Source organism: Podarcis raffonei, chromosome 5, assembly GCF_027172205.1.
Source record: "Podarcis raffonei isolate rPodRaf1 chromosome 5, rPodRaf1.pri, whole genome shotgun sequence".
NCBI classification, from domain to species: Eukaryota; Metazoa; Chordata; class Lepidosauria; order Squamata; family Lacertidae; genus Podarcis; species Podarcis raffonei.
Window position 1 is genome coordinate 96,995,080 of NC_070606.1, and position 12,893 is coordinate 97,007,972.

The following is a 12,893-nucleotide window of genomic DNA, read 5'->3' on the forward strand; positions in this document are numbered from 1 at the left end:
TCAGTGACCCCCAAGATCCAACTATGGGAAGCCCCCCAGGCAGGACCTGATTGCAGCCCTGCGCTCCCTGCTTGGGATTCTCAGCAACCGCCATTCAGAAACCCATTGCCTCCAACTGTGGAGGCAGGACATAGTCATCATTCCTGGTAGACCCTGATGGCCGGAACATCCTCTAATCTTCTTTTAAAGCCATCCAAGTCAAGTAGCCATCACTGCCTCCACTGGGAGCAAGTTCCATAGATCTAACTGTGCCCTGTGCAATGATATACTTTCGTTTGTCCTTCCCACGTCCGGCTTCATTGGACGAGTTAGCTGTCGCTTTGTTAACAGTGTCTTACAGTTTGCAATTGCTTTACTGATAATTTGTTAATCTACATGATTTATACTGCGTTAGAGAATGTTCTTTTACGGTCTCCCTTGGGAGGTGGTAGACTCTCCTCCTTGCAGGGGTGTGTGTGTGTGTATATGTATATATGTATATACTAGTTATAACATATCATTTTCAACAATTATAAAACATACTTTTATATCTTATACAATTTTTTTGACTTCCATCAATCACATCTGAAAATTTTCCAATCTTTTCCACTTAATTTACATTTCTTAATTTCACTATTACATTTAAGTACCGTAACTAATGTCTCTCTTCTTTATCTTCTTTGCAATATTTCATATATTCCTCCTTAGAAAACCTCTTGTAGACTTACTAGCGTAATTTGTTGATTACAGTTGCTCTTCAAATAGTTCGTATATTTCTTCCATTCTTCTGTAAATCTCTGGTCCCGCAGGTTTCGAATCCTTCCTGTCATTTTATCCAATTCTGCGTAGTCCATTAATTTCGTCTGCCATTCTTCTTCCATCGGTATTTCTTCTTGCTTCAATTTCTGGGCCAACAATACTCTTGCCGCTGTTGTTGCATATAAAAACAGTTTAATGTCCTGTCTATTAATGTCCTCCTTCCTTGCAGGTTTCTAAGCCGAGGTTGGATGACCATTTGTCATGGATGTTTTCGTTGAGATTTCTGCATTGCAGAGGGTGGGGCTAGATGACCCTGGGGAGGAGCTCCCTTCCAGCTCTCTGATTCCACAGTTCTATGTTCCAGCATGTTATTCATTGTTTGTAAGCCCCTTTGGGATACATTTGAATGAAAAGCATTATTATTATTATTAGCGATGCTCATTTGATCAGAATTAACACTCGGGAAGTAGGTGATCGGGACATGGGTGGCGCTGTGGTGTAAACCACTGAGCCTAGGGCTTGCTGATCAGAAGGTTGGCGGTTCGAATCCCCGTGACGGGATGACCTCCCATGTTCAGTCCCAGCTCCTGCCAACCTAGCAGTTCAAAAGCACGTCAAAGTGCAAGTAGATAAATAGGTACCGTTCTGGCGGGAAGGTAAATGGCGTTTCCGTGCGCTGCTCTGGTTTTGCTAGAAGCAGCTTAGTCATGCTGGCCACATGACCCGGAAAAACTGTCTGCGGACAAACGCCGGCTCCCTCAGCCAGTAAAGCGAGATGAGCGCCGCAAACCCCAGAGTAGTTCGCGGCTGGACTTAAGTGTCAGGTTACCTTTACTTTTACCTTTAAGGTAAAGGTAAAGGTACCCCTGCCCGTACGGGCCAGTCTTGACAGACTCTAGGGTTGTGCGCTCATCTCACTCTATAGGCCGGGAGCCAGCACTGTCCACAGACACTTCCGGGTCACATGGCCAGTGTGACAAGCTGCATCTGGCGAGCCAGCGCAGCACACGGAACGCCGTTTACCTTCCCGCTAATAAGCGGTCCCTATTTATCTACTTGCACTTAGGGGTGCTTTCGAACTGCTAGGTGGGCAGGAGCTGGGACCGAAAGATGGTAGCTCACCCCGCCGCGGGGATTCGAACCGCCGACCATGCGATCGGCAAGTCCTAGGTGCTGAGGTTTTACCCACAGCGCCACCCGCATCCCAACTTTTACCTTTACCTTTACCTTTAAGTAGGTGATCAGGAAGCATCCATTGATAGTGCTCGCTTCGGCAGCACATATACTAAAATTGGAACGATACAGAGAAGATTAGCAGGAAGCATCCATTGATTGCTACAGGTCTCAGCCCCCAACCCTTCCCCCTTTTCCACGAAATTAACATCCCGGATGCCCGGATGGCGCCGGAGCTCGCTAAGGCTTCTCGCAGGACCTGCCCACTCATCCCACCAGCCTCGTAGCCAAGACGCCTCCGTTGACTGGGAGCAGAGGGAGCCCCGAACGCCGCCCGCTTGTCAAGGCGGAACCGCCGGCATATGGCGCTGTCAGCGTCTGCCACCCCCCCCCATTATCCCCTCAGCGCAGCGTGGGCAGTGGGGCGCTGAGGCGGAACCCTCCTCCTGCCAATCTGGGGTGCTGACAGGCAGGTGCCGCAATCCTCTCACACTCCCCATCTGGTTCTCCTGTTTCAAGCCTGGCTGGCAGTGGCAGGAGTGCGCACCTCCTTCCCCAGGGGCAGGAAGAGGTGGCGTCAGCCGGAGACGGGCATTGCTCCGCTCGGAGGGCAAGCTTTGGTCTCAAAATGAATTTCTTAAAAAGCAAATCCTGTGGTGCCTCAGGCAAAGCACTTCTTTTCAAGGAAAAGCGGGAGAGTTTTGAGGGAAACCTCTCAAAGGAGTTCCTTTTGTTTCCAGACGTATGCGCCTCATGTTCGGTAAAATCCTGTGTGGTGTTTGCTGGATATTTGCTGACAAGGGTGACTCAAATAAGGCGAACCGTATTTCACACATCACTTTGATATGACGGATACGGGCGACCGTTTTGTCACACTTTCAGGCGGACATTTTACCACACAACCGCACCCGACCTGTGGCGAAATCCTCCGTAATATTGACAGGATGTTACCCATGAGGATAATCGCTAAGTTGTTTGGCCTCCTGCCACCCCATCACCTTCTGTCGGATTGTAGAACGTATTCTCCTCAGCTCAGAGACCTGTCCTTTTCTATCTTATGCACAAAGCGCTGTGCACATCAATGGCACTCTGCTATTATTCTTCCTCTCTACATCAGCCAGTGAGGAGCACCAAATCCACAGGGCCCAAGGAAGCTGCGGCTAAATTGCCTCCTTGCTTATCTGTAGAAACATGGGGCTTTGAGGAGGGGGCTCCCTCCACCGCCACCTCAGATGCTTTGGCATCTGTCTGCCTTTTAAAACACACACACACACACACACACACACACACACAACCCACACATTTTCATTAGTTTTTATACAAATACAAAAATCATTAAAAACTTATCCAGCAGTACAGCTAATGATGTTTGTTTCATTCGTTGTCTCTAGACATACACTTTCACATTCAACATTCAAACATGTTGCTTAACGTAACCTCTCCACTGAGAATATCAAGCATTTGGTATAAGATCTTGATATTGGTCGTTAACTTATTTTAAGAAGGGGGTCTGTGTTTCTATTCGTTATGCCTTTAATTGCCCTCCTGTATCTGGTGAGACGGCCAGACATTGCCGTATCCCAGATATTATTTTCCCATATGTTCAGGGGTACACCAGTCTGGTTCTTCCACTACTGAGCTAATCATGCTGTGGTCAGTGAGAAGCCTACTACAGTGGTACCTCGGGTTAAGAACTTAATTCGTTCTGAAGGTCTGTTCTTAACCTGAAACTGTTCTTAACCTGAGGTACCACTTTAGCTAATGGGGCTTCCTGCTGCCGCCGGAACACGACTTCTGTTCTCATCCTGAAGCAAAGTTAGCAGAGTCTGTAACCTGAAGTGTCTGTAACCTGAAGCGTCTGTAACCTGAGGTACCACTGTAGTTCACTGTAGGTAGAGTCTATGTCCAAAGATATAGCCTCTTGGGACGAAGTCAAACTACTGCATTAGCAGCACCAACGTAGCCTCCACAGGGCGCTAGCCTGGGCAGTGTGTCTGGAGATCCTGGGCTGCCCAGACGACAAGACCACCCTCTTGGCCTCACTGATTGGGTCCAAAGGAAAGCAGAGTAAGACATTGGGCACCAGCTTGGCTGCAGGAGTTGCCAGAAGGAGGCATTCAAGGCGACATCCAACTGTCTTGGGGACTCCATTCCAGATTTGTGTAGGGTTTACTCCTTAGAATTTTCTTCTGAAGAATGTCCTGCAACGCAGCTGAGGTTCAGCATCAAAGTTTTCCTTCTCCTAGATCAGGCATAGGCAAACTCGGCCCTCCAGCTGTTTTGGGACTACAACTCCCATCATCCCTGACCACTGGTCCTGTTAACTAGGGATGATGGGAGTTGTAGTCCCAAAACACCTGGAGGGCTGAGTTTGCCTATGCCAGTCCTAGATGGGCTACGAGCCCCATCTGCTCCTCACTTCCCTCTACAGCAGGCTTCCTCGACCTCAGCCCTCCAGATGTTTTGAGACTACAATTCCCATGATCCCTGACCATTGGTCCTGCTAGCTAGGGATCATGGGAGTTGTAGGCCAAAAACATCCGGAGGGCCGGGGTTGAGGAAGCCTGCTCTACAGCATGTGCAGAAACTGCCTTCTTGACCATTGGACCCTCTCTTGGTCTCGTTGGTGCAATCTGCCAGAGCCTGTCTTTGCATGCAAAAGAAGCCCCTAACTCTCCAAGAATTTGAGACCCTTTGGTTGCCCTCACCTGGTTTAGCTGGCCAGTGGAAGCCATTTCCTAGGTTGTGGCTGCTGTCGCATGCTGACAGCATCTCGGAGCCACAGGTAAGAGCAAACCACCCCAGAAGGAGCATGACATGTCCCCCACCAGAGGTACTCCCATGCCCTAACAGCCCATTGACCCCTCCAGCCTGACTCTTGCTCTTCCCCCTAATCCCAGGTCCGCAAGTATCTGCTGATGTTGGACATCCGCAAGGAGCACGTCAAGTTCTGGCGGCCGCAGGTGCTGCTGATGGTCCGGAACCCGCGGACGTCCCTGCAGCTCATCAGCTTCATCAACGACCTCAAAAAGAGCGGCTTGTATGTGCTTGGCCACGTGGAGCTGGATGATTTGGGTAAGGGGGCATCTCCTTGTATTGTATGATGGTGTCGCCTTTCAGACCTTTTCCATGGGTCGGGTGAGCATTGCTCCCGGGAGGGAGGAAGGAGTCAATAGACACTGAGGGTTGGTTCAGAGAAAGAGTTTATTTCTGCTCTCCGGAGCAGCAGAAAGGCACTGCTTGATCGTTCACAGCAAGCACACTAAAAAAGCAGTTACATCCAGCTTATATCCCTTTTAGGTCCCCTTTCCCCCTCCCAAGGAATCCAACCTCGTGAGTTTGTACATGTAAGTTTACATCCTTGAGCCTCCTTGAGCATGAACAGACCTTCCTGTTCCTGTACGCTTATCTTGGGGTAGAAGGTCACCCAACTATAGTACTCCTTACTCCTGGTGTCATTCCCAGGCGCGGGCACAGGGGCCTAGTCCAGAAGGGTATTTCAGTATTCAGAAATACTGAAATTTCAGTATTGGGAGGGGGGGGGGAGCCATGGACCTCTATATGTTGCTGGACTCTGACTCCCAGCAGCCCCAGCCAGCCAGCACACTGAAAGATGCAGTCTTGCTGAGAGCTGGTCCACCGTCCCTCAGACCATGTGGTAGGCCGGACTATATTTTTTGGGGGGAAATGAACGAATTCCTATGCCCCACAAATAAACCAGAAATGCCCTTTAAATAAAAGCACACATTTTACTTCTGTAAAAACACCAGGCAGGCCCCACAAATAACCCAGATATGCATTTTAAATAAAAGGACACATTCTACTCATGTAAAAACACGCCAATTTCCAGACCAATTTCCAGGCCAGATTGAGAAGGCGATTGGGCCAGATCCAGCCCCCGGGCCTTAGTTTGCCTACCCATGGCCCAGAGCTATTCTCTGTTTGTTAAAGAAAATAGAGAAAATAGTTTTTCTGATAAACTGGAACCAGGCTGGAGGTTTTAGTGGCTTTCATTTTAGGGCTGCAATATTCAGTAGCTTAATCAGATAGATGACTTGATCAAATACTTTATCAAGGACTAAACGAACATGCCCAGTTGCCTGGCCTCAAAAACAATATTGTAGAGTTGGAAAAAGTTTGGAAAAGGGCAACCGAAAGGATTGAGGGGGTGGAGTGGCTCTTATGAAGAAAGGTTGAAGCATTTGGGACTTTTCAGTTTAGAGAAAAAAGCGAGGGAGAATCAACAGGGTAGAGGTTTGTGGAATCATGTGTGGCCTGGAGGAAGTGGATGGATAAAACTTGAGGATGTCCATTGAAGCTGAACGTTGGAAGAGTCAGGGCAGATGAAATATTTGTTCACACTGCAGATAGATGAACTATGGAACTCAATCCCGCAGGCAGCAATGATGGCCCCTGGCCTAGATGGCTTTGAAAGAGGATTGGTCAAATTCAGGGAGGAGGAGAGGGCTATGGATGGCTCCTAGCCAGGATGACCATGGTCTGCCTCCACGGTCAGAGGTGCCAGTGCATCTGAATACCACAGGAGAAGAGTGGGGTCTTGTGTTCGGATCCTGCTTGGAGATTTCCTATTGGGGCTTCAGGTTGGCCACTGTCAGAACAGGATGCTGGACTAGAAGGGCCGTTGCCCTGATCCAGCCAGCTTTTCCTATGTTCTTAAGCCAATAATAATAATAATAATAATAATAATAATAATAATAATAATTTATTATTTATACCCCGCCTATCTGGCTGAGTTTCCCCAGTCACTCTGGGCAGCTTTCAACAGAATATTAAAATACAGTAGTTCTATTAAACATTAAAAGCTTCCCTAAACAGGGCTGCCTTCAGATGTCTTCTAAAAGTCTGGTAGTTGTTTTTTCTCTTTGGCATCTGGTGGGAGGGCATTCCACAGGGCGGGTGCCACCACCGAGAAGGCCCTCTGCCTGGTTCCCTGTAACCTCACTTCTCACAGTGAGGGAACCACCAGAAGGCCTTTGGAGCTGGACCTCAGTGTCCGGGCAGAACAATGGGGGTGGAGATGCTCCTTCAGGTATACTGGACTGAGGCCGTTCAATGGATGGCTCAGCAGATTTTCCTGCCAAGTGCATGACTGTCATTTTCCTGGGTGGGGTGACGAGGCAGGGAGTCCAGTGCCCTACAAAAGCAAAAGCAGGAGTGCTGTTTTCGGCTCCATCGGTTTGCACCAATTTGCACCATTCCGACGTCCTTGCCAGCTCACCGGTCCGCTTCCAGTTAAACTATAGAAACTCACCTGGCAGGAGGCTGGAGCAGAAGCTCTGCCCCACCAGGTGAGCAGCCTCTGGTTGAGAAGGTTGAGTCTCCCAGAGTGCAAGTTTGCTTCAAGAGTTGATGTCTCAGCTCGGCCTTTTTATTTACTCTCAGTCATGAGCACGTGCCCCTTCCGGTGAACACGTGTTCACCAGTACAGCGCTCCTCATGCTGCACGGATGCTCCAGCCAAAAGCATTCGCAAGCGCACCTGGGTCTGTGTGCCGCCTGCCCAGGCTCCTGCTTGTACCTGCCTGCTGTCCTTTGTACTGCAAATTGATTTCTCAGCTGCTTTTGTGAAGGCCGCAAACGGGGTCCCTCCCAGAGCTGTTCTGGTTTCCATGGTGACTAATGGATTTCCCCCCCCCTCCCGCTGAAAAGAGGGGAAAGTAGAAAGAGGAAGATGGTTAATTTCATTTTTCAACCACACCTAGAGAGAGAGAGAGAGAGAGAGAGAGAGAGAGGGAGGGAGAGGGAGAGAGGGAGAGATATCAGACCAGAATTATAGGGCAAATCTGAGAGATAAAGTATGGTGGATCAATGAGAAAGGATTCCTGGGTCTTTGGGTGGATAGGAGGTGAACTTGGTGCCAGGTGTGAAGTCACTCTGTGAATGCACTTGTGAACTCCAAGCACTGTCAGAAGCTGCTTCTTCCACCCACATTGGGGAACTTTGTGGCAGAGGGAGAAACGAACCGTTCTTTGGTTTGGCAAGGCGCAAGTCCATCGTCACAACACACACGTGACACAGAATTATCTGAAACGGTGAATTTTAAAGAGAGCCGTGCGGGGAGAGCTTTCCATTATCTTTTAGGGCATATAAATGGTGGATTGCAGAGTTGCAAACGATATCTCATCTTAAAAGTGCGGAATATGTAGGTTTATACTTAAAGTACAGTGGCATTGTCACTTCATTCCCCCGAATCAGAGGCATGCAGTAAAAGAAGCCAAGAATGTGAATTGCAACATTTGGGACCTTTGCAGCTCTCGACTGAGGTGTTACGGAGCGTTCCTGGACATTCCAACTGCTCATGCGCTTTGGGAAGCGTCAGCACATGAGGCCTAGGGGCAGATTGTTGTTGTTTAGTCATTTAGTCGTGTCTGCCTCTACGGGACCCCATGGACCAGAGCACGCCAGGCACTCCTGTCTTCCACTGCCTCCCGCAGTTTGGTCAGACTCATGCTGGTAGCTTCAAAAACACTGTCCAACCATCTCGTCCTCTGTCGTCCCCTTCTCCTTGTGCCCTCCATCTTTCCCAGCATCAGGGTCTTTTCCAGGGAGTCTTCTCTTCTCAGGAGGTGGCCAAAGTATTGGAGCCTCCGCTTCAGGATCTGTCCTTCCCGTGAGCACTCAGGGCTGATTTCCTTCAGAATGGATAGGTTTGATCTTCTTGCAGTCCATGGGACTCTCAAGAGTCTCCTCCAGCACCATAATTCAAAAGCATCAATTCTTCGGTGATCAGCCTTCTTTATGGTCCGGGGGGGGGGCAGAGAGGGCTGTGCTTTGTTGGCAAGAAGGGGCATAGCAGGGAAGGCAGAAGGCAGCGTGATACCAAAGTGTTATCGGTCAGCAGTCAGGTTGTGCGAATGTTGCCGGCGAGAAGTGAGGTATGTCTGGTAAACACGAGTGCTAGTGTGTGTCCACAACAGTACTGCACGAGAATCATAGGAGCCAACTTCTAGGGGCCGTGGGAGCTTCAACCCCCCACAATAAAATATTTGAGGGGGCTGTGCCCCCACAAAGTTGATGGGCATTCCCATTCAAATAGTGTGTATGCATTGCATCATGGGATTGATTATGCGGGGTGGGGCTTACCTGGGCCCCCGCAATATTTTATTCAAGTTGGCACCCCTGGTGTTCCTGGGATGGCTCAGTCTGTAGAGCTTGAGACTCTTCATCTCAGGGTTCTGGGTTCAAGCCCCAATGTAGGGCGAATGATTCGTGCATTGCATGGGGTTGTACTATATGATCCTTGTTGTCTTTTGCAAAATAATAATAATAATAATAATAATAATAATAATAATAATAATAATAATAATACATTTTATTTATACCCCACCCTTCCCTGCCAAAGCCAGGCTCAGGGCAGCTAACACCAGTAAAATTAAAGTAAAAACATAATAGGGGGAAAAAACAATTTAAAATACAGGTTAAAATGCAATTTAAAATGCAGCCTCATTTTAAAAGTAGCCCATAGATCAAAACCATAAGGGGAGGGAAACATAAGGGTCAGACTGAGTCCAAACCAAAGGCCAGGCAGAACAGCTCTGTCTTGCAGGCCCTGCGGAAAGATGTCAAGTCCTGCAGGGCCCTAGTCTCTTGTGACAGAGCATTCCACCAAGTCGGGGCCACTACTGAAAAGGCCCTGGCCCTAGCTGAGATAATAAAAAATAAAATAAAATATCCGCCCTTCATCAAAAGATCTCAAGGCAGTTCACAAGATGATTCTATAAAATTGGGAACTCTATGAGTGATGGGGAATGGGTACCAGTAAGGTGTTGGAGAAACTATAGCCATGGATATGTGTGTGTGTGTGTGTGTGTGTGTGTGTGTGTGTTAGGATAGGGTAACTGGCGACCCAGAAGATGCTGGAATCTCCAGTATCGTTGCCCCTGACCACTGCCATTCTGGCTGGGGCTGATTTGGTTGAGAGAGTCCAGCAACAGATTGAATTCTGATGCCTTCTGCAGCTGTCTCTTAAAGTTGTTTGCCCCTGTTGATAGACTTGTAGCGAGGTCCCTCCACACACAGGTCCCCTCCTTAAGTGTGAGTGTGTCCCTGCTTATCCAAGGGTCTCTTCCCACTGTGGGCTTTGCTCTGGAGGTCCAACGCAACGCCGGCCGGCTGACCCTCTCCTTTCTCTCTTAGACTCCCTTCCTTCTGACCCCTTGCCGCACCAGTCTGACTCGTGGCTGCAGCTTGTGGACCGGCTGAACATCAAGGCCTTCGTCAACCTGACCCTTTCGGACTCCATCAGACACGGCACCCAGCAGCTGCTCTTCATCTCCGGCTTGGGTGAGTATCCCTTTCTGTTTGGGCCAGAGAGCTGGGCAGCTGAGGAGGAAGTAGGTACAGGCCGCCTCAGAACTGATTTTTGTGAGCTGCAGTGTCAGGCTGTGTGGGAATAAATGCTGCAAATAAATACATTTGGGGAAGGGGGTTACTGTTTTGTTTTTGGTTACGAATTTTTTGTTTTTTTCCTCGTATTTTTATGCTACAAACCGCCGTAAGATCTAAGGATGAAGGGCGGTATACAAATTTAATAAATAGTACACATGAGACCCAGGTGGTGGGGAGGGCGTACTTTGCTGCCTGGAAGGTGCTTCAACGTCCCAACTTCAGGACTTCAAAGCGCCTGGAGAAATCACCTAGCTGCCTTGGTGACCCCAGCTGATGGACAGGCGAGCCACCCCTCTTGCAAATTTGGTCGACGAAACCAATCCAGATCTGGACCACAGAGTTCAGAAGGTTCCCTGCCCCGCAATACGGATTTAGTTGAACCAAATGCCTAGGCTGCCTCTGTTCCTAAACCCCACAAGACTGACCAATGAAATACAGCAATATTTCTTCATTTTTGTGGCTGTCAAATATAAATGTAGGACGGAACTGGCCACCAATCCATTTTCATTCCTTTGTTTTGGGGAGTTAGGGGTCATGAGGGCAACTTTCACCACCAACCACCTACCCCCAATCTTGACCTTGTTTGTTGCTGCAGCTCAGCCGCTCCTCCTTGATTTGATGGGGCTCAGTCAGTGGAGCATGGGACTCTTGAGTCCCAGCTTGGGTGGAATATTCCTCCATTGCAGCAGGGGGTTGGACTAGATGACCCTCAGGGTCCCTTCCAACTCTACAATTCTAAGACTCTGTGATTCTGCTTTCATTCCGATTTCCAGCAACAGAAGTTTCGTTCAAAGCAGCTCATGATAGACACAATAGCATTAAGAAAGAAAGCAGAACAATATAGATGCTGCAAAGCAGAGATTCCCAAACTTGGGTCTCTGGCTAGTTTTGGACTACAGTTCCCATCATCCCTGACCACTGTTCCTGCTAGCTAGGGACCATGGGAGTTGTAGTCCAAGAACAGCTGGCGACCCGAGTTTGGGAAACCCAGCTAATACTCCCTTGCCTCTCTCCCTCTCCCAGGAGGCATGAGGCCCAACACCATCGCTATGGGCTTCTACGACGACACGACCTCGGAGGACCGCCTCTCCCAGCACCCGGCCTTCAGCAGCGGGGAGGAGGTGGCCTGGCAGAACTTCCCTCCGCCGTGGACGTCGGGGACGCAGAAGTGCCTCTCTCCCCGGGAGTACGTGGCCATCATCGCGGACGCCCTGAAGATGCAGCGCAACGTGCTGCTGGCCCGCTCCTTTGAGGAGCTAAAGCCGCCGCAGGAGCTGGGGTGGCGGGCCCAGCCCCTCATCGACGTCTGGCCCATCAACCTGCTGCGCCCCGACAGCGCCCACTACGTGAACACCTGCAGCCTCTTCCTGCTGCAGATGGCATGCGTCCTGGCCATGGCCCGTGCTTGGCGCCGCGCCCGCCTGCGCCTCTTCCTCTGCATGGAGAGTGGCGCCCGCCCCCGGGGCCAGGAGGACAAGCTGCGCCAGCTCCTGAAGGACCTGCGCATCCAGGCAGACATTCACACGGTGCTGTGGGACAGCGCAGTGGCCCTCCACTGGCACCGCCAGCAGGAGATGGCCGGCGACACTGATGCCTTCGGCATCCCCGGAAACGTGGCACAAGTGACGGACGAGTACCTGAGCGCCGTCAACCAGCTCATCCTCCAGCAGAGCTCCGCCCCCACCGTCCGCTTCCTCTACTTGCCCCGCCCCCCAGCAGACACCACCCTGTACGGCAGGTACTTGGAGCAGCTGGAGGTGCTCACTCGAGGGCTGGGCCCCACGCTGCTGGTGCATGGGGTCAGCGCTGTCACCAGCACAGAGCTCTAGGTTGGGTGCTGCGCGAGGTCGGCCCGAGCCGTGGCTGGCTGGCTTGCTGATGCCCCGTAGCGGTCAAGGGTTGGGGAGTGGCAGGGCACCAGAGCGGTGTGGTGTGTCAAGAAATGAGGGCGGGCAGCAGGTTAGGCTGTGGCTGTTCTCTGGGCCCTGCCAGACTGGCCGCGGGCAGCCTCAGGTTCCTCTTTCACCAAAGACTGGGCCCACTTGGAGGACTCCTGGGCGCGGGAACCGCGAGATCCGCTTCTGGGGCCCAGCAAAGCCGTCCGGGCCAAGAGGAGACTGTTACGTCCTGCAGGGACGTCCCGTCAACACTGGTCCTTTGGAAGGCTCTGTGAGCTCACGCAGAGGGGGACCTGAGCGAGACCAGAGCAGTACCAAGCTAGCACTTTGCCAAGTGGCCTTGGAAAAACTCTGCAGCAGCCCCGGTGCCTTTTGATACATGTAGAAACAGGAGCAAAAATAAAGATGGTCCTGAAGGATCTGAGCAGGCTGCTGTAGTGGCATTTGGGGTGTTGATGGCAAGGGCAGTTGTCACAGGAGTGTGCTGGTCAGTAATCGTTGGAAGTAAATCTCTCTTACGAAAACACGAGCTCCACAGACTTGGTTGAGTGTCAGGCCTAATGAGCAGAGCAGCTCGTTCCTGGTGGTCTTACTCCATGAATATCAGCTGCTGAGACTGAAAGCCCCCACCTCCACACAGCCATCTAGGTCCCCTCCTCTCCCAAGCAATCAGAGA

The 12,893-nt window shown here is 50.5% G+C and overlaps 1 protein-coding gene and 1 pseudogene across 1 annotated transcript in view; both read left to right on the plus strand.

Annotated features, from left to right (window-relative positions):
* LOC128414887 (solute carrier family 12 member 9-like) overlaps positions 1–12,646 on the plus strand; it is a 93,597-nt gene extending 80,951 nt beyond the window's left edge. The window contains exons 11-13 of the mRNA XM_053390821.1: positions 4,812–4,986; positions 10,068–10,214; positions 11,343–12,646. Coding sequence (XP_053246796.1) covers positions 4,812–4,986; positions 10,068–10,214; positions 11,343–12,148 — 1,128 coding nt within the window. The 3' untranslated portion in view covers positions 12,149–12,646. The remainder of the gene's footprint in view (positions 1–4,811; positions 4,987–10,067; positions 10,215–11,342) is intronic.
* LOC128414971 (uncharacterized) lies at positions 2,000–2,057 on the plus strand (annotated as a pseudogene).
* Positions 12,647–12,893: the final 247 nt, after the last annotated feature.